General features: G+C 43.3%; 1 protein-coding gene across 3 annotated transcripts in view; it reads left to right on the top strand.

The window, feature by feature from the left end:
* The window catches only part of MGAT4D (MGAT4 family member D), a 98482-nt gene that overhangs the window by 19072 nt on the left and 57105 nt on the right, over window positions 1-22305 (top strand). The window contains exon 1 of one of the 3 annotated variants that reach the window (XM_053254920.1): window positions 7336-8041. The exons of 1 other annotated variant lie outside the window; for it this stretch is intronic. In XM_053254920.1, coding sequence (XP_053110895.1) covers window positions 7951-8041 — 91 coding nt within the window. In that variant the 5' untranslated portion in view covers window positions 7336-7950. Of the gene's footprint in view, window positions 1-7335; window positions 8042-16123; window positions 16190-22305 lie in introns of those variants that run through there. One more of the 3 variants, XM_053254922.1, reaches the window with a different exon arrangement.

Raw genomic sequence — 22305 nt, 5'->3', positions numbered from 1 at the left:
GAAGCTGAATAGAATAAGAGCTAATGTGGGGGCCAGAGGCAATGCAGCTGAAGGACAGGAAGTGGGTGCAAGACACAAAGATGTGTTTTTGGTGGGAAGAGAGTGGGAATATAACAACATTTAAAAGCTATAAAAATTGTAATGAAGACTGTACACACCAAACACATGACAATGAAAGGTTTCTTCTTTAATGTTTGTTTGTTTATTCGATTTCTATACCACCCTTCCAAAAATGGCTCAGGCCGGTTTACACAGAGAAATAATAAATAAATAAGATGGATCCCTGTCCCTAAAGGGCTCACAATCTAAAAAGAAATATAAGATAGACACCAGCAACAGTCACTGGAAGTACTGTGCTGGGGTGGATAGGGCCAGTTACTCTCCCCCTGCTAAATAAAATCAGCATGTTAAAAGGTGCCTTTTTTGTTGCATGTTGAATGTTTTTGTGGTTCACATGTACTTCTTTTCGTCTGTTCAATTGCCATCTCACCAAGCTCCCTTGAAGCTTGATCCTATGCAGTTAGATGGAACTGAATCTATAGATTTAAGTTGACTTAAATGCACACAGCATTGTGTGGGATCAGACTGCTAATTTTATTTCTTGAAATATAATATTTCCCATTTTACATTTGTGTGGCCATGTTTTCCTTGCATTTGTTACAGTCACATATGAAATGTGCAGCCTGGTTCGATGTCTATTTACTTTGTTTGATAACGCTTACTTCCGAGTGGGCATAGGTCACTTGCCTTGCACTCAGCATTAAAACTAGTACATAGAATACTATTCATGTAAACTCTACTAATTATCCAAAGCTACTCAATTATGAGCTGGTGTCAGTGTTTTAAGAGAACTCAGTTTGTACTGATCAATCCCTGAGCCTGACCTTTGACAGTATATTCTGTATAAGAAATAATGACACCTTTTTGCATCTTGCCCTCTTGTGATCCTTGGCAACTAATGCACACTGTAAACATTTCTTCATTCTCAGGTGAGCAGCTCCAGTCTCTAATTTCAACTTGATTTGTGTTGGATCAGTAAATATTTTATCTACACAAAAGTTGCCTGGCATTTGTTCAACTGAAAAAAAGAGACATAGCATTTATACAATATGTTGCAATACTGTTTATGTTATCAAATATTAATCACATTTCCCCCCTTAGGAATATAGGAAGCTGCCTTATACTGAGTTAGACCCTTGGTCCATCTAGTTCAGTATTGTTTACACTGACTGGGAACTTGGGGCCTAGATGCATTTCCACTGAGCTATTGCCCCATTCCATAAAGGGAATATCTTACAGTGCTCACATCACATGTTATCTCACATCCAAATGCAAACCAAGGCAGACCTTGCTTAGCAAAGGGTTAGCAAAATTAGCAAATTCATGCTTACTGCCACAGGTCTAGCTGTCCTCCCCTGCAACCTAAACTTGGGAAAAAAAGTTTAAAAAATAAAAAAAAAAACATGCAATTGGATAATATATTGCAATACAATGTTCCACTTCTGGCTTGTGCTATTAGAGATTCTGAGAGGAGATTCTCACGATCCACCAAAAACAGGTAAGGGACCCTAGCCTGCTTTTGGAGGGTCGTGTGCTGCCATGGGAGCTGTGCGGCTCCCGGCAGCAAATCCTCCTAATTCCCCCTCCCCTAAGCTGAGGGTAACAGAGTAAGCGCTCCATTAACTTCAGTGTTTTGATCGTGTATTGCCGCGCTGCGGCAACACATGAGGAGACCCCTGACCGGGAGGCTGTAAGCAGCCACCCCCACTCGGGAATCTCTCCAGGATGCCCTGCGTGCTCACGCGGGGCATCCTGGAACTTCTGGGGGCCGCACAGCGCCCTGATCCCCGCAGCCCCTGCTGGTTCCGTGGCGGAGCCGGAAGTTGGGTAGGCAGCTGATCCGGCCACCCACGGCTGTCTGAGGATCATCTGCAGGGAGAGCGGACTAAGTCCACTCTCCCCGCAAACCCTCTTAAGGCAGGTCTCACTGATCATGAGACTCGCCTCAAAGGGTATTACATGAGGTGGTGCTGAGCACATTGATTTTATATGCAGATGATATCTTATGCTTTATTAATAGCCAGAGGTCTCAGCGTCTAATCTTATTTCTTTAGTTTAAAGGTTTGGTAATTTATTGGGTTACTCCATAAACTGAGTAAATTGGATTTGATGCTCATAAATGCTACAGATTTCGCTGGTTGTTAGGTTTGATGTTTTAGGTGGTGTCCAGATTCTCCTGTGTATTTAGGCATAGTAATCTCCTGTGTATTTAGGCATAGGCGTATTAATCCCTAGGAAGCTTTCTCTATTCATTAATTTAAATTTTTCCAAATTTTTGGTTCAAATAAAAAATGACTTAGATCAGTGGTCTGCCAGCTTGATGAGGTCATCAGAGGGGCCCTGCTCCATGTGCCGACAATGAGGGAGGCTCACCTGCCATATATGAGGGACAGGGCCTTCTCAGTAATTGACCCCAGACATTGGAATGCTCTCCTGGTGGGCCTCCGCTCCCCAGTCTCCATCATAGTTTTTAGAAAGCAAGTAAAATTTTGGCTTTTTACCCAGGCTTTTAAATGAGTGTTTTGTTTCCTGCTTCTTTGTATCTTATGGTTAAATTGTACATGTTTTAAAAACTTGTAATTATATTCATATTTTTATATTCCATTTTAATTCTTATTGTGTAGTTTTTATGGTTTTTTATTGTTAAATGTTTTGTAAACCTCCTTGAGATTATTTCAATGAAAGGCGGTATAAACATTTAACAATCAAATAAAATTCCATTGAGTATTTGGGGCAAAATAAATGTGATTAAGATGAAACTAATGCCAAGGCTCATATATATTTTAAGAGGTCTTCTGATTCTTGTACCTTCATCATATTTAAGCGAGTGTATAAATTAGTTAATGACTTCTCATGGTAAGGACACTCGCCTAGATATTCACTTTGTAAAGTCCAACTACCCATTGAAGAAGATGGGTTTAACTTTCCACATTTTCAAGCTCATCATCTATATATGGAAAATAGGGATGTGCCCGTAACCACTCCTCAGCATTCCGGAGGCAGCAGGGGAGGCAGCGTACCTCCCTACTGCCCCGTTGCCGTCCTCAGCCGGAAGTATCAGGCGCGCATGCACCCGTCTGCCAGGAGGTACGCTGCTGCCCCGAGGGGCTTTGATACAATGGAGTGCTGGCAGGGGAAATGCAGCGGGAGAGGTAAGTGCACCCTCCCCCACCTGAAATCCAAAACAGCCCTGGTGGTCGAAACATTTTGGAGGCTTCTATAATGGCCTCTGAAATGTTTCGGGCACATCCTTACTAGAAAAGGCTTAGGTGGTCCATGGCAAATGGTGTGTAGTAAGCCCTCTAAGCCCTGCCCACACAATGCTTTACCAATCAGAGGTAACAGAGCAGGAGCACCATGATGATTGGGCAGTGGGAATTCCATGTGCAGATAAGGAAGAGGAGCCTGTGATGGTTAAGGTCAGTTGGAATGCAGCTGTTACTGGTGGGAAGATTGTAGAGGAAAGAAGAAGCTATATCTATAAAAGGATTGTGGGCAGGAGTTTGTGAAGATTGGGGTTGTGAGGGAGGGAAGAGCTCCTTCAGGAGAAGGAGGCTGGCACTGTATGAATTACATGAGGAAACAAGATGAACAAGATCTGTTAACTCAGGAAGGGAGAGAGAGAGAGAAAAATAAGGTAGGGGAAGAAAGACAGAGGGGAAGAGCGAGTGGAGGAGAGAGAGAGAGAGAAGGGAAGGATGAAAGATGAAGGACGAAGGACAGGCCTGGGCATGTCAGTGGCCTGAGGGGTATGAGTCGCCATGGCAGCATCGGCGGCAGCAAGGAAGAGCCTGGTCAACTGTCGCTGCTGCTCAGAGCTACCATTACCATTGGCAGAGGGAGGCAGGCAGGCAGGCAAGGCACGGGCACAAGCACGTCATTGTCCTGAAAGGAATGAGTAACCATGGCGGTGGCAGTGAGGAAGGGCCCAGTCAACTGCTGCTGCTGCTCCTGCAGGGAGGAGCAGGAGTGGGGCTCAGGTGAGGGTGAGGAGTTCTCTGGGGTTAGAGGACTGCGGTTTGGCCAATCGGCACCGACAATGCTGCAGTCACAACCAAGAGGGTTGAGGGGAGTGAAGCAATGAGGTGAACAGCTCAGGTGAGGGTGGAGAGAACTCTGAGGTGAGGGGGCTGTGGTCGGGGGTGAGGGGAGCAATCAAATACTAGCATGCAGATGCTCTGCGCAGGTTAAGCTAGTTGAGTATTTATTCTGTCTTCAGTCCTAGGGTGGAACAATGTGTCTAAGGTATTGGCTATGCCTTGGGCACAGCTCAAAAGTTATTATCTGACTCCACTGAAATCTTGGCAGGTGCTGGATTCATAATTTGTTCATGGGTCATGTCATTACCTGTGTTTAAAGCCATAAGGTATATATGGAGAATGTTGGCCTGTAGACTCGGTTTTGATACCTTTTTGCATGAAAAGCTCATGCTAGGGGAGAATCCCTGTTTAAAGATTGTTCATAAATCTTGGGGGGGGGGGGGCAACTGGGCCTCTCATAATATCATTACATTAGATTAGTTGATTTCTTCTGAAACTGTTTTTAAATATTTTGAAATCGTGAGAGCTGAGTTTGATTTATCTCTAAATACTAGCTGGCAGTTATTCAGCTGAAATATCTATTATTATGGCTTTTTGGTCCTGATGCGATCACAGCTTCTGAAACTTCACCTCTATTATCAGACCTGGAACATCTATCAGATGCACCTAAACCTGTAACCATTCTTTATCAGAAGCATAAAGACATTGATAAGATCAATATTGATTATATCCAAGATATTTGGAATAATGATCTTGAATACCCTATTCTGTTAAACCCCTATTCTAGTAAACCAACAGTGGTAGCGTTGAAGTCAGTGAAATGTGCCTCTTTGATCCAAAAAATGAAGCCAGTACAGCAGAAACCTTTGTTTTGTGCTTATTGGACACCTCAGATAATGTTTAATAAGGGTTGGTTGCAGACTTCTAGATATTGGAAGTGTAATTTGTATGAAGCACGTATGCATATGGTTTGGTCCTGTCCAGTTATTGTTCCATTTGGACTTGAAATTCATAAGATGGTTAACATGATTTTGCAGCAATAATTACTTGTGAATAATGTCAATGTTTTCTTAGGGTACATCCCCAGTATATGGAATCTATTATTACATCAAGAACGGTGAATTCTTTGTGGATGTGGGGTTGCCAAAAAGGATTCTAATACAGCACTGGAAGGACAAATTTACTTCTGAATTTCAATTGTGAATAACTGATACATGTTCCATGTCAGCATTTGAACTGGTTTTTTCCTGATAGAAAGGCAAAGATGAGGAATTTTCAGCAATTTGGTCAAATTTCAAATTGTTCATGCTTAGGAAAAAAATATCCTTAGAAGAAGGTGTCTCCCCACCACACACCCCTTTTCCTTTCCTTGGCAGATTATATTAATATTATGTTGAAGTCATATTTAAGGGATTTTTAAAAATTGGTCCACCCACCCCTTTTATCCCCCCCCCCCAGTTATACACATATAATGATAGTGTACTGCTGTAATCTTATGTTGGGGAAAATCCCAATTTTGTTCCAGTGTATATAACACACAGCTTAATGCTATTTTGATTGCAATGATAGAGTTGTATTAATAATAAACACATGAGTTTCAAAATGTATGCCAGTAACAAAATCAAATAACTGAAGATTAGAATTCCTTTAAGTAGATATTCTCATTCTCTCTTTACCCACAGTTTTCTTATTTCAGAAATCACACAGTAAACTATAGGAAAGGGCTGTCTTTAATGTTCCTGTTAAGGAAGAGCATACTCATTACACACTCTAGTGCACTCAGGGGTACCATAAACAAATAATAATCATCTATGATTTATAATGACGATTAGGAGTGGCAGTAAACCTGTCCTTGTAAAATACTAAATACATGAAGGTCACACCAATCCAAGTAAAGGAGGTTAATGTACAGCTTAAAACTGCCGTTGATACAAAGTAAATGTAACAGAAGATAGCACTGGCCCAAGTCCAGAATCCTTAGGGTACAACTTCCTCCTCTATATCCTATCACAGTCTCTAAGATCTATCAAGCATGTTGTCTCGATTATAACATTAATGCCAACATTATGCATTCTGCTCTGTAAGTTTTCCTGTTCTGTACATTTCCCTGGAGTCTTGCCACTGCCTGAGATTGACGGCATATTGACCCACAACTTTTGAAAGGGTTCAGTAGTGCAATTAATGTTGGTATTTAGCAAAACTCGAAATAAAATATGCTTAGCTAGAACTGAAATGAATGTTAAAAATGAATTGGAAATTGCAAGTGCAAATGCCACAATATATATTTTTTGCAAAAAATCAGAAAAATTAATATGTAATATAATGCCCCCAGATTAATATTTTACAAATAAATTGGCGCTTAAGCACAAGTTTATTGAATTTTGTAAGGGAAATAGAGTTTTAAAATTCCAAATGGAGTTTTGCTTATGAACTTGGCTTTGAACTGTAGTCTCTTCACTTATGCTAACCCCTGCTGACTTGGCAAAGAGGCACCTTTTAACATGGTGATTCTCTTTATTTAGTAGGGGGAGAGTAACTGGCCCTATCCACCCCCAGCACAGTACCTCCAGTGACTGTTGCTGGGGTCTATCTTATGTTTCTTTTTAGATTGCTAGCCTTTTGGGGACAGGGATCCATTTTATTTATTATTTTTCTGTGTAAAAAAGCCATTTTTGGAAGGGTGGTATAGAAATCGAATCAACAACAACAACAACAACAACATAATATTGGAACTTGGTAGTTTTGAATGTGGGAATTTTTCTAAATGCCATATCTATGTAGAGTTGCATTTCACTTCCTTGAGACCATTGTACAGAAGCAAAGCAAACTTTATGCATTAATAAAGACTTGCTCAACTAATAAAGTAATATCGAAAATGCTGAAGACATAATCACCTCCGTCCAAATTCAAGTAACAGGGTTACGTTTGAAAAGAAAGAGGCACAGTACCTCTGATAAAGTAAATAAATAGGAAGTGTACCCTATTACTTTTCTACTTATATTCATGTACTTGTGCGAAGACTTGCCATTCAACAAAAGGAATTGGACATGTTTCATGACTAGGACCAGATAAGCGCAAGAGCCACAGCTACTGTAAGCTTGACGATGACGTAAGACGTTTTGCATGGACTGCAGCAGAAGATACATATATTAGAACACGAACGTCCAGACGTTCTGCTAAGTGCGTCTACGAAGAAACGTACGTTTGTTTGCTTTTTAACATCTTTGTTTAGAATCCACGTGGGCAGAGCCACACCCCTGTTGATAGCTGCCCACGTTATGAAAAAGTCCCCCCAAAGATAGGAGCGGGGTGATGAAGTTGATCTCCAGGAGGAAGACTCCTTCCCGATTGGTCCCCCACGTCCTGGCCGCACAGGAGACGGCTGCTCCACTCGTTCCCACTGGGGAGGCGTCGTCACTCAGAAGCAGGTCCTTGGTCTGGTGGTGAGATGGTCGGCGGCTTCTGCAGAAGTTCAAGAAGGCGCTGCTGGCGCGAGAAAGAGCCGGAGAGGCGACGTCTGGTTGGAGCAGCTCGGACTACTGGCGTCGGCTTGTGCATTGCTGGAGATAAGCGCGGAATTTGATCTCCGTACACCTGCAAGCTTGGCGAGGAGGGCTGGCCAGCCGCCTCTCTCCAGCTCATCCACCTTCCCCGCGGGGCGTGAGGAAAAGCGTTGCCCGGCCCCGTGCGTCAAGGAAGAGCGTGGAGAGGAGCGGCTGGGCTCCCTTGTCCCGACGCCACCACGAAAGGAAAGAGAGCCAAGAAGGCGGAAAGCCGCCCGCTCAGCGCTTTGAGGCGCCGCCGGGGTGGGCACCTGAGGAGCTGGGCAGCCCTGCCGGGGCGCTGAGAGATGCGGCTCCGGCTGGGTTCCGCACTGACGTTTGTGTGCCTCAGCGCAACCTTCTCCTTCACCTGGTACGCAGCGTGGAACGGCAAAGGAGGTGAGAAGCGGGCGGAGAACAGTCCACTCCTCACGCGCGCTTGGGTAGACGAGGAGGGCGGCTGGGCGCAAACTTTTCCCCGCAGCGGGGAGGAATGGAAAGGCGGTGGGGGAGACCTGCAGCAGCTCAAACGCTGCCTTTTTCTCTATAGGCGTTGTTTTGCTTAACCTCCGCAGAGGAGAAGTGGTTCCGCTGCTCCGGAAAGCTCCCATTGGAACCACAAGCCCCAGAGCAACTGTCCCTGTGTAAGGCCGGCTTCTCACTCCCGCGAACCGCCACCTGCAGAGGCAGCGGCTCCTCCCGAGGTCACACAACTGAGAGCCGCTCGCGTGCCCTTCTCACCAACAACAACCCAAGTCCCCCGTCGGCCCTGATTGGTCGGGGGCTGCTGCTCTCTGGGCTCGAGGCGCTGCCTTGTCGTTTGCATCTCTTGACAAAGCGGCTGGTGGCACCTTCCCTTCATGGAGAGGGGGAACAAAGCCGCAGGGCGAAACGTATCGGGAGAGGCAGGGATAGCTAAAGAAAGGACGTACTGGGGAAAAGAAAGAAGAAGCAGGCATTCCTCCCAGCCCCCATCTCTATTGTCGAAGGAACTCGTGCGACTTCTCAAACAGGGAAAATGCACAAAAGTTCCATGTGTTCAGTGTGGTTTCCTTACACCTCAAACCGGAATCGTCTGCAACTTGAGACCTACCGACTTCCGAGCAGGAGCATGTCCTCACACACGAAATTAGTCACTCATGCTGCTTTGCTCTGGTGGTTACAATCAAAACGATCAGTGCCCCCGCTTCTGATTAATATTTTGCATACTTGAACTCTTAAGGGTTTTAAGTATGTAAAATAGTAGTCTAAAACAGGGGTACTGATCATTTTGATTGCTGTGCAACACTGTATGTGGACTTTGCCACTTGGAACAAGGAAATAATTCCTTGCCATGTTGTTTTTTGTTATTTAGAATATTTATATGCTGCTTTTCGACAACAAAAAAGCTCACAAAGTGGTCCATATAGCAAAAGGAATGACAAGGTGTTTCCAAGGGGTTTACAGTCAAAAAGAAAATACAGGGAAGATGCCAGCGAGAGCCACTAAGAGGGACACGATGTTAGGCTGAATATAGGAACAGTTGCTCTCCCCCTGCTGAATATAAGAAAGCCACTACCTTAAAAGTTCTGTCTTTGCCCAGTCAGCAGAGATCACGTGGTCTAGTTGAGAGCAGAACTGAGACAAGCATAGTTGCTGTGATTGCTTGGGTTTTGATAACTTATTTCAATGCATTCAAACCCTCGTGCTGCTATGCCTTTGGCGTACTTAGGATTGAAAGGCCAATTGATTTGCAGTATACTCAAAGCTCATTTAATTGAAAGTAAGTATAACTACTTTGCATTCCAGTCAACTGACTTACATGCAGATAAATGAAGTCCAGTGTATCACTGCTTTATTTTATTGCAGATGTGGTTGAAAAGGAAAAAAATATTCTTGCAACAAGTCCAATTACGTTCGGAAATTAAAGGATAATTTTGTGGTCAATAACAGCCACAATATTATACAGCATGGAAGAAGTCCAGAGTGTGGATTAAATGTATCTATATCCTCATTTATGGTGCACTTATATATTCTCTATGGCAGTGATCTTCGCTCACTTTGTAGTGGGGTCCACTGGCGCATGCCCCCTGCTATCTGCTGCAGGCCTGTGCTTGGCCCAGTGGCCCTTCCAGCGATGTACAACCCAGCAGTGAGTGGGGAGGGGTGCGCTGAAGGTGCTCACCAGGCACTTTCCTTGTCTTCCCCACCACCATTGTTCTTGTGGGCTGCTGCCACTCACAGAAGGTGCTGCAGAAGTTGCAGAGAGGGAACATGCCCCATCGGTAGGGGGTGAGGGTGGAGAGGCAAGTCAGGGGCCGCCAGTAGGGTCTGCATGGGCTGCTGGCAGCACAATGAAGAACACTGGTCAATGGGCCAGAATGGTTGATCAGTACAATTTGAGTGAATAAACAGGGTAGTGTTTGGGGGATTGCATTATTAGCCATGATGGCCTTTAATAGTGAGTAGCTTTCACATACACACTCCCCCACCAACCAGTGTATTCTGTTAAAAAATAGTTTTAAATTGCTTAATAAACAACAGTGACCATATGATGGCCAAACAACTTTACTAATCCAACATTTTCCATCTGAAGAACAGACTGACAGCTAAAAATGAAAAAGTAAGCTTTCCCAAGGCAATCTTCTATACTAGCCGACCCCACACAGAGCATCTGTGCGCTCTCTGGGGCCGGCGGTTACCTCTTCGCCCCCACCTTCTGCCCCAGTCTCCACTTCCTGACCATGGCCGGCCCGTGCCGGGCCCAGCCACCACTCCTCCCCACCACCACTTCTGCCCCCCTCCTTTCTCCCCCCCCCCTTCCTGGGCCTGCTCTGCGGCCCAGCTCCGCTGCCCGCCTCTCACCCCAGCAGACTGCTGAGTCCATCTGGCGTGGCGAAGCCTCTCTGCCGCCTCGCAGCTGCCGGGTCCTGCAGCTGTGCCTCGGCCTCTTCACTCCACCACCACCATGGGCCTGTAAGTGCCGCCGCCAGCAGGGCCCACCACCTCTGTGACTGATCCCGCCACCGCCTTGCCTCCGCAGCCGGGTCCACCACCGCCTTGTCACCATGGCCACCAATCCTCCTGGGTGTGCCTCAGCCTATCAGGCGCCTCCACTGCCCAGTCAATCAACTGGGCGCCGGGACACATATTCTAAAGGCACACCCAGGAGGATTAAATATATAGATATATAATACACTAAGGTCATATGTGGCAAGCCCTTCCTCTGCTGTAGCTGCAACCAATAGAATGCGGGCCTGGGGCTTTTGAGAGATGAGCGGGGGTGGTGAGGAAAGGTCGAGTGCAAGCATTGGGGCGAGGGAAGGCCGAGCCGAGGAGGGGCAAGGGGAAAAGCCGAGCGGGGGTGGGGGAAGGGAAGGCCGAGTCGGAGGGGGAGGGAAGGCCGAGTCAGGGGGTCGAGGGAAGGCCATGCCAGGAGGGCAGAAGGCTGAGCGAAGTCTCCAGTGTGAGGCCGAGCGGGGGCGGGGAGGCAGAGTGAGGGGGCCTTCCATCGCCCCTTCAAGTCTCTGGGCTGGGGAAGGCCAAGTGAGGGGGTGGGAAGGCTGAGTGCACTAGTACTAGCTCATAGATGCTCTGTGCGGGTTCAGCTTGTGTACTTATTATCTTATTAGTATTTTGAAAGCATAAATCAATAGAGGACACTCATATATCATATTTCTGCAGACATTTGTAGGTAATAGAAAAGTTTTCAAGTCAAGTTTTTTTAGATAATCATAAAAGTCATTATCATCTCCCTCAAGGACTGTTTTAAAGTCATCCTCTTCCTCATCAGCTTGGTTGTCACATTGCTCTACGTGCCATTGCCGTGCATGTCAAATCATTCTTCATGATCACATGAACAAGACTAGTTGCACCTGCAGGACAATGGTTCAAGAATTGAATCAGGTGCCAGTTTCCCAGTCATCCACTAAATAATATGTACCTCTGCCATCTCCCATCTCTAGCCATCTGGACTGAGAATTTCTGCTATACATCAAACACAAAATCAGTCCTTTGATGACCCTCTATTAGAGGTTGTCTGAATTCATTGTCTGCTACACACAGTTCATAGAATGTTACATCACCACTCTTTGTTTTTGTATGATGCTAATGCCATCAAGTAAACAAACAAAAAAGTGTGGAATAATTTCAGCAGGTTATGCTACCCTCTCCAGCTCAGCAGCTAAAGATGACTTCATTGTCTTAATTAATAACCATCACATGTTATTAGTGACCAAGGAACTGGTCCAAGTGGATGCTCCACAATGTCTTTCATAGACACATCATGACTCTCTGCAGTCAAAACCATCTGTCCAGATAGAGCTCTGTCTCTGTCAGCTTTCAGAATAACTTCCTTTCCCTTAGCTAGAAATTGCACTGTTGTGAAGGGGTGACAAATATTTCAGTTCCATGTTGGGAATCCTGTCATTCCATTGATGTATGGGCGGTGTGACAGTCTTTCTGATGTTGCAGTTAGCTTCCTTTACTAATTACTTTGCATTTAAAATGCAACTTATGGCATCTGATGGTGCAGGTTGACCAGTGGATATAGTGCACAATTTGGAATATTTCCACAATGTGTCTCTCATGTCCACTTAAAATACTCTTTAGTCCTGCATGGTGTCTTTGCCTGGCTGCGCATCATGGTGCTTAATTTGCATTGGGGGTGGGGAGCTCCAAAGGCCTTTAGATCTGCACCTGCACCAGGCTGGATGCACTGCCGTGTTCTGTTGCAGGACCTATGCGTGTATATATGAGTATGAGTGTCTTGCTATATCACTGTATTATACACACAGTGCCCAGGACTGCTCCGGTTTACTCAGAAGTTGCCAAATTTGGCTTTTTAAAAGCCAAATTCTGGGTTACAGCCCCTATTTCACATGAGTATACCCCTCAGGTTCTGGCAACAAAATGCTGAATTTAAGATGACTCCTTAAAAAGTGGAGCTTAAATACAGATTATACCTGCATTTACTCAAAAGGAACTGGACTCTGAATTTAAGACAGCTCCTGATTTCTAGTATCAAAAAACTTGGAAAATACAGTAGGATTGCACGCACACGCACACACACACAACACTTGTAAGTCTTGTTTATCCTTTAATTTTGCTGTTATTCTTGCTCTAACTTTTTAGAAGATAAAAGTTGTTCCTGAAAAATTAAAGTGTCATGGATTTTTCTTTTTTCTTTTTAAAGTTAAAATAGTACCTGAGGAGTCTGCATTTCAGCATACTGTTGAAACTTTATCTAATTTTATTTATCACACTCATGTCGAACTTTCCTGTTTGTTTTCTGTGTTATACAAACTGCCTTTAGTTTGGTATTTGCACACTGTGTCTTCTGTTTCCATATATGTAGACTGTTATTTCCTTTTATCTAGCTTAGTAATCATACTTTTAACTCTCTATATAATTATTACAAGATAACTCTTCTTCTTCCTGACCTGTGTCCTACCATATGCAATATTAACATCTCATTGGTGTTTTTTTTAAAAAACACTACATTGTATATAACATACATAACTGGCCCTATCCACCCCCAGCACAGTACCTCTAGTGACTGTTGCTGGTGTCTATCTTGTGTTTTTGTTTTTAGAATGTGAGCCCTTTGGGGACAGGGAGCCATCTTATTTATTTATTATTTCTCTGTGTAAACCGTCCTGAGCCATTTTTGGAAGGGCGGTATAGAAATTGAATTAATAATAATAATAATAATAATAATAATAGTGTATCCATAATAATGGAAATGTTTAGAATTGGAAAATGATCACTTTGCCTATTATTTTCTTCACAATCAATATGTCAAAACAGGTAGATTATCATTTTAAAATGTTCTAAGATCCCAATAATTTGCCAATAATAGTACAATTATCACTTGACTTGCTTTTCTGAAACATGAAATGTTTCCTACCACTCTTAAAAAAAATTAAAAGCAGCATCAGGAGGCTGCAGGTCTTTACAGGGGAACAGCAAGAGAGGGAGAAGGGGCTGGTTAACCCTTCCTCTTCTGGTCACTTTCTTGCTCAAAATCCACCCCCAAACTGCTCCCCCTCCCACAGCAACTGTGCAAAACAGTTGGAAGACCCAGCAGGCCCTTCACCTGCTGTTCCTTTGCATGAACTTGAAGCCTTCAAGGCTGATTTTGGATTTTAAAAAACAGAAGAAAGTTACACACAACTTGCATATAATGTCTAGTTTGGTTCACTTTCTGTGGTAGACCCTAAGAAGAATTGGTAGTGCTGATCTTAAGCAGGTTTCCTCTGAACTCCTGGCAAATTGTATTGAAGTGAGTGATTGTTCTTTTTATCTGAAAGTCCATATTAGATTTATTGTAGGGCTGCTTTTTTAAAAAAAGGGCAGAATGATTCACATATAAGGAACAAAAAGCATAGAGGGTGAAGGAGGACATAGTTTAGATAAAATCTATAAGAAATAATAACTCCCTGTCTCTGTCACACATACTTAGCATGAAGTTGGCTGAAAAGTAGGCATCTGGCAGGCAGTGGCAATATCAGATGAAAGGGAGAAGAAGGAAAAATATGAATACAAAAGCAATCATAGTTGTATTATTTTAGAGCACTAGCTGAAATGTCAAATTAGGTGTGACATTGTGGGTCATGTTGACATAAGGACTTAAAACAAATAGGAAACAGATGGTGTGTTCTTTGTTCTACTTTTTTAAAACTTTGGTTTATTTGTTACTGCTTGTCTTTCTAAGTTCTTAAGAAACAGAACTCCCACCTGTATGCAGCTATCAAGTAGCGTTTTGTAGTATTTCAATCTGTTCTGAGGCACTGAAGCAAATCGGGATGAGAAGATGGAGGCATACTAGTTTATTGCTTATATACATGCTTAGAAGTGTGGTGGTCTTCTCTCTGCTGGTGTTGCCAATCAGTGGTAGAGCAGAGGGTTCATCAACTTCCAGTAAGAATGGCAGTGGGCCAGTGAGGAAGCTAACTAATACATCAGTCTCCCAGATAAACATGTAATAATTGAGAAGTGCTGAATGAGGCATTAACAAACACAGTACTTGCTTTATTATTGCTTTTCTCCTCAGGAAAGTAGATCTCCCACAAACATAATCTTAAACTAATCTTAAGAGTCTTATGTGAAACTGATTAGGGTGATTTGGGAGAAAAAACAAAATGAAATCACATGTTGAAGAACTAATTATCTAGAAAGGCTCTCTTCTAATATGGTATCATTACTATTTAGTCAGAAAAGGACTAAATAATTTTGTAAATAATTCCCAAAATGGATACAAACACATATTTTTAAACAGAGCACGATTGAGTATTAGGCCTGCTTTTGGGGATTAAGTTGCCTATTTTGTTCAGATATGGAGTTTATAAATTTATTTGAAATTAAAAGTTAAAGTTAGAATTTATTATTATTATTATATCCCGCTCTTCCCCCAAGGACCCCAAAGCGGTGTACTACATACTGGAGTTTCTCTTTCACAACAACCCTGTGAAGTAGATTAGCCTGAGAGAGAAGTGACTGGCCCAGAGTCGCCCAGCTAATTTCATGGCTGAATGGGGATTTGAACTCGGGTCTCCCCGGTCCTAGTCCAGCACTCTAACCACTACACCACGCTGGCTATTAGAATGGCTGTGTCACTAAGACTGTTAAATTAGGCTAAGATTTTGGGAGAAGATTCTGCTTTATTCCAGTTACTTCTGACCCTGTCAGGATGTTTTGAGAGGATCCTGAAAGTAAAAGATAGTGTATTGGAGAAGTCCATTGTATGAACTGAATCCCTAGATGTATTTAAAGCTTCAGCTAGCTTAATTAGACAACTGTTGCCTCTCAGGTAAAAGTAGCAGCTGTCCAAGTAAGTGATGTATTTCATCTTTATACAAAGTTAGAATCTGTACCTGCTTTTGAGGAAGACAGTGGGTAGAATCCAGACAAAGTTAGTCATGACTTAAGTCCTAGTGGGCAACATCTGGACTAATACTGCCCTCATGTTAGAATGTTTCACTTGTGCAATGATTTTTGCTATTGCCCCTGTTGTATGTCCCTGAGGGTCCTTCAGCCCTCAGGGGGATATTTTCAGGGGGATCAGCAAAATTGTTGCATGAGTGAAATGTTTTAACACAAGGGTAGCTTTTGTATGGATGCTGTCCATTAAAGTTAATAGGAGTTGAGTGACTAACTTGTCTCATTGATTTCAGTGGTGCTTAATCATGACAAATGACTAAAGTCATTTCTGACTTTTAAATCTGGACGCAACTCAATACACCTTTTCCTTTCTGATATATCAGGGCCAGGCAATCTCCTTTAACTGAATCTACCTGTAGAGACTGTTGATATATGAGAGTTTGTTCCTTTCTCCAAAAGAGGCAGAAGAAGCCTACACTTGCCCTCTCATTTGGAGGGTAACTTGTGAGCCAATCCTTAGCTTGGATTCTATTGTTTGGAAGTCTGCCTCCTATTGGTTGGGTTGCGTGGGGGCTGATTGAAATGTGGCACCAGGCATGCATTAAAATCCCTGTCGAGTCTTATGCATCTAATGTTACATCTCAAGTTGCTCGCTTCTGCACATAAAGCCTTAAGCATGTCAGCAAGGTACATGCCTAGGCTAGGAATCTCTGGTGTGCTCTTGCACATGCAGACAATTCTACATCATTCAGATGTGATTCTGGGATTTGGGACTCTGTATTTTTATGATTTTTATTTATTCCTGGCATCATGTTTATATCAAGCCTGAGAATCAGGGTAGCATATGGGCTTGTGCTGGGGCCTGAGCACACAAGTAGGAGGAAAATATTTGCAGGGGAAAATATTGATAATTAAGAACTTCCTATGTTGGCTTGATAAAAACTGGACATGATGTACACAATTAATCAGGTTAGAAAATGAGTGAAGTAAGGTTATTACATTGTATTTACTTTGTGCATGAATGATATTTTCTGTTACTTTAAATTAACTTTCAGAGTAAATAAGAAAGCCGAACAAACAGCTTCTTTACTGATGTGTTTTAATTGTTTCTTTTTATTCAATGTTGATATGTGTCTATTGTTTCTAAGTCACCACTCCAAAAGAATACTCATAGTTCCTAGAAATGCAAACAAGTGAATGCTACAGAGCTGAAACATTCTCAGTTCCAGGACAATTTTTTATGACAGTAATGAATTAGTCTGATAGGATCTTGTAAGTAGGTATAGAGTATTTATCTGCAAGTACTATTGTGTTCTTTTTTACACGTCTAGACTGCACACGTAAAACCTACGTCAGGGTTGGGCTTAGATCGATTTGTGATTTATTCATTTATTTATAGAATTTATAATTTTTCTTCTGGCCAAAACACTTGAAGAAGCTTACAGTTAATCTAGAATTGTAGGACACATAAGATAAAATGCAATAAAATATTAACAAGAATAAAATAGCCATAAGCTGCATTCTGATATCTTGTAATGCACTAAATCTGCTCAAATTCTGAAATGCCTGGCAGAAGAAATGCTCATTGTCTTAATTTTTGACAGTAATGTGCTCCATCCTTCTTATGGTTCAGTGCACTCCCAGCTATTTTTAAAAAACCATTTTAAGAGAGAGGTAGACAAGAGAATTACTACTTCCCTGACACCTAGGTGGGTTACCCCCTTTTTATTACATGTAGATGGAATATTATGCAAAGGGATTTGTGAGAAAGTTGTGCAAAAGCTAAAATATAGCTACAACATGCTTTGATGGTTTGTATGGAAAAGGTGTGAAAGATAGCAAGCTTGCTCCTTTGAAGCTTGCTATGATGACCTTTCTCCCATTTCAAAGTTAGCACTAAAACAGCCACAAAGAAGCTGCCAAGTCAGAACTTCCTTTTCGGCCTCCAAAACATTAGACTACTGCACACGTTGAGAAAAATTCTAGATGACAGTTTGCAAAATGTCACTTGTCTCCAAATGAGGATTCTGGTGCAATCCAAAGAAAATTATATACACCTAATGCTATTGAAATCCATGGGACATAGCACAAAGAGTTAATCATTTAAGTGTCATTTATTTTAAGTGTCATTTATTTTAGCCCTGTTTTAGAAGACAAGCTGAAATTGTAGATAAGGGTGCAAGTAAGGGGGGGAAAGTAAAAGCTGGGTTCAGGCAGCTTTTACTTTTTTTCCTTGCTTGCACCCTTAGTTACAATTTCAGCTTGTCTTCTAAAACAGGGCTTGACAATTCTCAGCTACCAGCTCACCAGAACACCTGGAAATGTAAGTGTGGTGCTTGAACCTGGTGAGGGAGGGATGCCATCAGGAGGAGGAGTGAGCAAGGAAGGCATGGGCAGGTTGCTCTGTCTGCCTCCTGCTTGTGTGTTCCGTTGCCTGCCTGAGCCAGGTGGAGGCAGTCAGAAGATGGAGTGAGCAAACAAGGCAGGGAGTCTGTCCCACCCCAGTGGAGTGGAAGGATGTTGGCTCCTATTTGGGGGGGCTGGCTACTACAGCAAAGGAACATTTGTCAAGGCTTGCTCTAAAAACAACTGAGGTCAGGTGGTGAAGTGTAAAAGCATAAGTAAGTAAATAAACCATTCCAAAGACATTCAATGTTGAGAGGCTCCCAGCTCAAGGATTGTATACTTTAGCCTTTGCCTCAGCCTAAAATGTGGACTAACAGTAATGTCTACAAAACATTTTGGGGGGGTGGGTGGGGTATAAATATAGCAATAGCAATAGCAATAGCACTTACATTTATATACCGCTCTATAGCCGGAGTTCTCTAAGCGGTTTACAATGATTTTAGCACATTGCCCCCAACATTCTGGGTACTCATTTTACTGACCTCGGAAGGATGGAAGGCTGAGTCAACCTTGAGCCCTTGGTCAGGATTGAACTTGTAACCTTCTGGTTACAGGGCGGCAGTTTTACCACTGCGTCACCAGGGGCTCCTAAATATAGTAGTGTTCTTCCGTTTGTAACAAGATCCCCATGTGTAAATGCAAAATCTTCCCTCTCTCATGACTTTTGTTTTTCAACTAGAGCAACTAGTCTTGTTTGTGTTTCCAAATGTCTTCGGAATAACCTGTATTTAGTAACTGTGTGCATGGATATACCCAATTAACTATTCCTGTTTACTGCAAACACCTACTATAAAATGATGAAAGCTGAACAGTAATTTAGATAGTTATTATTTAACATCATCATAAAATTTTCTTCACGATCTGACCTGTGTTCATGCTGAATATGGACATTTTGGATGATTCTTCATCTACTGGCCCAACTCTATGGGATGAGGTCATGTGTGGATAACGAGTGTGTTTGCACTTCTCTCCTCCCAGGACAGGGGCATCCTTCCCTAACTGTAAGGGGGAGGGTCAATGGCCACTCCTCTACATCCAAAACAAATACTCATTTAATCTAGTATTAGGGCCACATATTGAGGAGTGCATTGGATGAACTGCCCCTCACATACTTAATGAATGGCAGTGGCACCCCTGTGCAGGGGAGTGTGAGAAGGTCATTCACACTCTCATCTTTATCCCATGGAGCTGGGCTAGTGGATGGAATATTGTCCAAACTGACCTAATTGGTGGAACCTTATGTAAGGACTGATTCATCCATGGTCATGTGGGAACCACTACCCTAGGTTCAGTCCCATACCATTTGGGGACAGTGTGGATTAAGGATTCATGTGGGTGATGCCAGTTGTGGGATTTGTGGCTGGGTGATGATTGTGTTAAAAGGAACCATTTCATTGGCTCAGCCCACATGGTTTCTTTATACATATATTTCCAGAGCAGCATGGAATCACACAATGGGGGAAATGTCTTTGGGTAAGTGTGAGGGTCCCATAGTGTGAGGGAGTGAGGGTCTTGTAGCTGGTACGCTAGCTGCGACCCTACTTGGAGAAGTGAGACCTGACCTCAGTCACTCATGCTTTGGTAAAATCCAGATTGGACTACTGCAGTGCAATAGACTACCTGGGGCTGCCCTTCAAGATGGTTTGGAAGCTTCAGCTGGTCCAGAATGCTACTGTGAGGATGCTCCTGGGCACAAGTAGCTTCATGAGTATCACACCCATCCTGCGGCAGCTTCATTGGTTCATGAGTTCCGGGTTGGATTTACTTCTGGGATAGATTCAAGGAGCTGGTCTTGCCCTTTAAAGCTCTACATGACTTGAGGCCAGGGTACCTGTTTGACTGCATTTGCCCATATGAACCTGCTTAGGCCATCCACTCATCATCTCAGGTCCTCCTCATGGCCCCGCCACTAACAGAGATCCGGTTGGCAAGGACTAGAGACAGGGTCTTTTCGGTTGTGGCCCCTCAGCTTTGGAACACCCTCCCTGAAGAGCTTTGCCATGCTCCCTCTTTCAGTGTTTTAAAAACAACAACTAAAACCACATATTTTAAAAGAGACTTTTTAATGTTTCATCTGTTACTTATATCTGGTAAGTTCTTTAGTTTTTATAATTCTTAGTTTTTAGCTTTTTAAATAACTTAATTTGAAACTTTAAAAACTGTAATCCTGATTGTAGTTTTAGCTTGGATTTTTAACTTAATTTGGTTAATTTTATTAGTCTGTGTAGTGATCAGCCTCCCCTCCCTCTAAAGAGTTAACAGGGAGTGAACTCTTGTCTCAACTGACAGGCTGGCGAACTCCAGGGTACACCAGGTGGGTGGGACCTAGAAAGTGGTTGCTGAAGCTTGAGACAACCGTTTTGTAGCCTTTTGAATAAAAGTTTTCTTTTTCTTTTTTTTTAAAAAAATCTTTTGTCAAGCCTCTAATTGTGGGTTTTTAACTGACAGGGGGGGATGTCTCTGGTGCAAACGCATCCTCAGGAGCTCAGCAGCTATCAGTTTTCTCACCATGTGTAGGTGTACATGTGGAAGATGTTTGTACTTGTCCAATAGCAAAATTACAAGAGTTTTCCCTGGGATTCCATCCCGAACCCAGGGAGAACATAAAAACAGCGCTGCTGGATCAGGCCAAAGGCCCATCTAGTCTAGCATCCGGTTTCACACAGTGGCCCACTAGATGCCGCTGGAAGCCTACAGGAAGGAGTTGAGGGCATGCCCTCTCTCCTGCTGTCACTCCCCTGCAACTGGTACTCGGAGGCATCCTGCCTTTGAAGCTGGTGGTGGCCCAGAGCCCTCCGACTAGTAGCCATGGATAGACCTCTCCTCCATGAAGTTATCCAAACCCTTCTTAAAGCCATCCCTTCTTAAAGCCATCCAGGTTCTTAAAGCCATTATGCGTTGTGTGAAAAAGTACACAACAACAACAAAAGTACTGTTTGTTGGTCCTAGATTTCCCGGCAATCAATTTCATGGGATGACCCCTGGTTCTAGTGTTATGGGAGAGAGAGAAGAATTTCTCCCTATCCACTTTCTCCACACCATGCATGATTTTATAGACCTCTATCATGTCTCCCCACAGTCATCTTTTTTTCTAAACTAAAAAGCCCCAGGTGTTGTAGCCTTGCCTCATAAGAAAGGTGCTCCAGGCCCCTGATCATCTTGGCTGTCCTCTTCTGCACCTTTTCCAGTTCTACAATGTCCTTTTTTAGATGTGGTGCAGGGGCGTAACTACCATTAGGCAAGGGGAGGCAGTCGTCTTGGGGCCCCACTGCCTCGAGGGGGCCCCACTGCCTCGAGGGGTCCCCCAGAGGCACATCACATGACTCCCCACCCGCCCATGTTGCACCCCCTATGAATTATGTTGAGTCTCTTGGAGATCAGCAGGAGCAGAGCGTAAAAAAACTAGATTCAATGTGAACTGGATATTCACTGTATTCATAATGGGGATGTGAGTGTGAATGCACTATATATTGTGAAGTGTGTTTGTGTGTGTGTATATCAGCGAGGGGCCCATTTTAAAATCTTGTCTCTGGGCCCTCTCCAACCTTGCTACGCCCCTGATGTGGTGACCAGAATTGTACGCAATACTCCAAGTGTGGTCGCACCATAGTTTTGTATAAGGGCATTACAATATTAGCCATTTTATTTTCAGTCCCCTTCCTAATGATCCCTACCATGGAATTGACCTTTTTCACATCTGCCGCACATTGAGTTGACACTTTCAATGAGCTGTCCACCATGACCCCAAGATCCCTGTCCTGGTCAGTCACCGACAGCTCAGATCCCATCAGCGTATACTTGAAGTTGGGGGGTTTCGTCCCAATGTGCATAACCTTACACTTGCCAACATTGAACCACATTTGCCACTTTGTCGCCCACTCACTCAGTTTGGAGAGATCTTTTTGGAGCTCCTCACAATCCATTTTGGATTTCACTACCCAAAAGAGTTTGGTATCATTTGAAAATTTGGCCACCTCGCTACTTACCCCTGCTTCTAGATCATTTATGAATAAATTAAAAAGCACCAGTCCTAGTACAGATCCCTGGGGGACCCCACTTCTTTCTTCCCACCATTGTGAAAACTCTCCATTTATACCTACCCTCTGTTTCCTGTCTTTCAACCAGTTAGCAATCCACACATGTACTTGTCCCCTTATCCTGTGACCGCTAAGTTTCCTCAGGAGTCTTTGATGAGGAACTTTGTCAAAAGCTTTTTGGAAGTCCAGGTATACTATGTCAACTGAATCACCTTGATCCACACACTTGTTGACACTCTCAAACAACTCCCAAAAGTTCGGGAGGCAAGATTTACCCTTGTGGAAGCCATGCTGGTTTACTCCCAGCAGGGCCTGTTCTTCTATGTGCTTTACAATTTTATCCTTGAGGATGCTTTTCAT

This window comes from Hemicordylus capensis, chromosome 5 (genome assembly GCF_027244095.1).
Source record: "Hemicordylus capensis ecotype Gifberg chromosome 5, rHemCap1.1.pri, whole genome shotgun sequence".
Taxonomy (NCBI): Eukaryota; Metazoa; Chordata; class Lepidosauria; order Squamata; family Cordylidae; genus Hemicordylus; species Hemicordylus capensis.
Note: the sequence above shows the minus strand (reverse complement) of the source record. Positions and strands in the feature narration are given on the sequence as shown.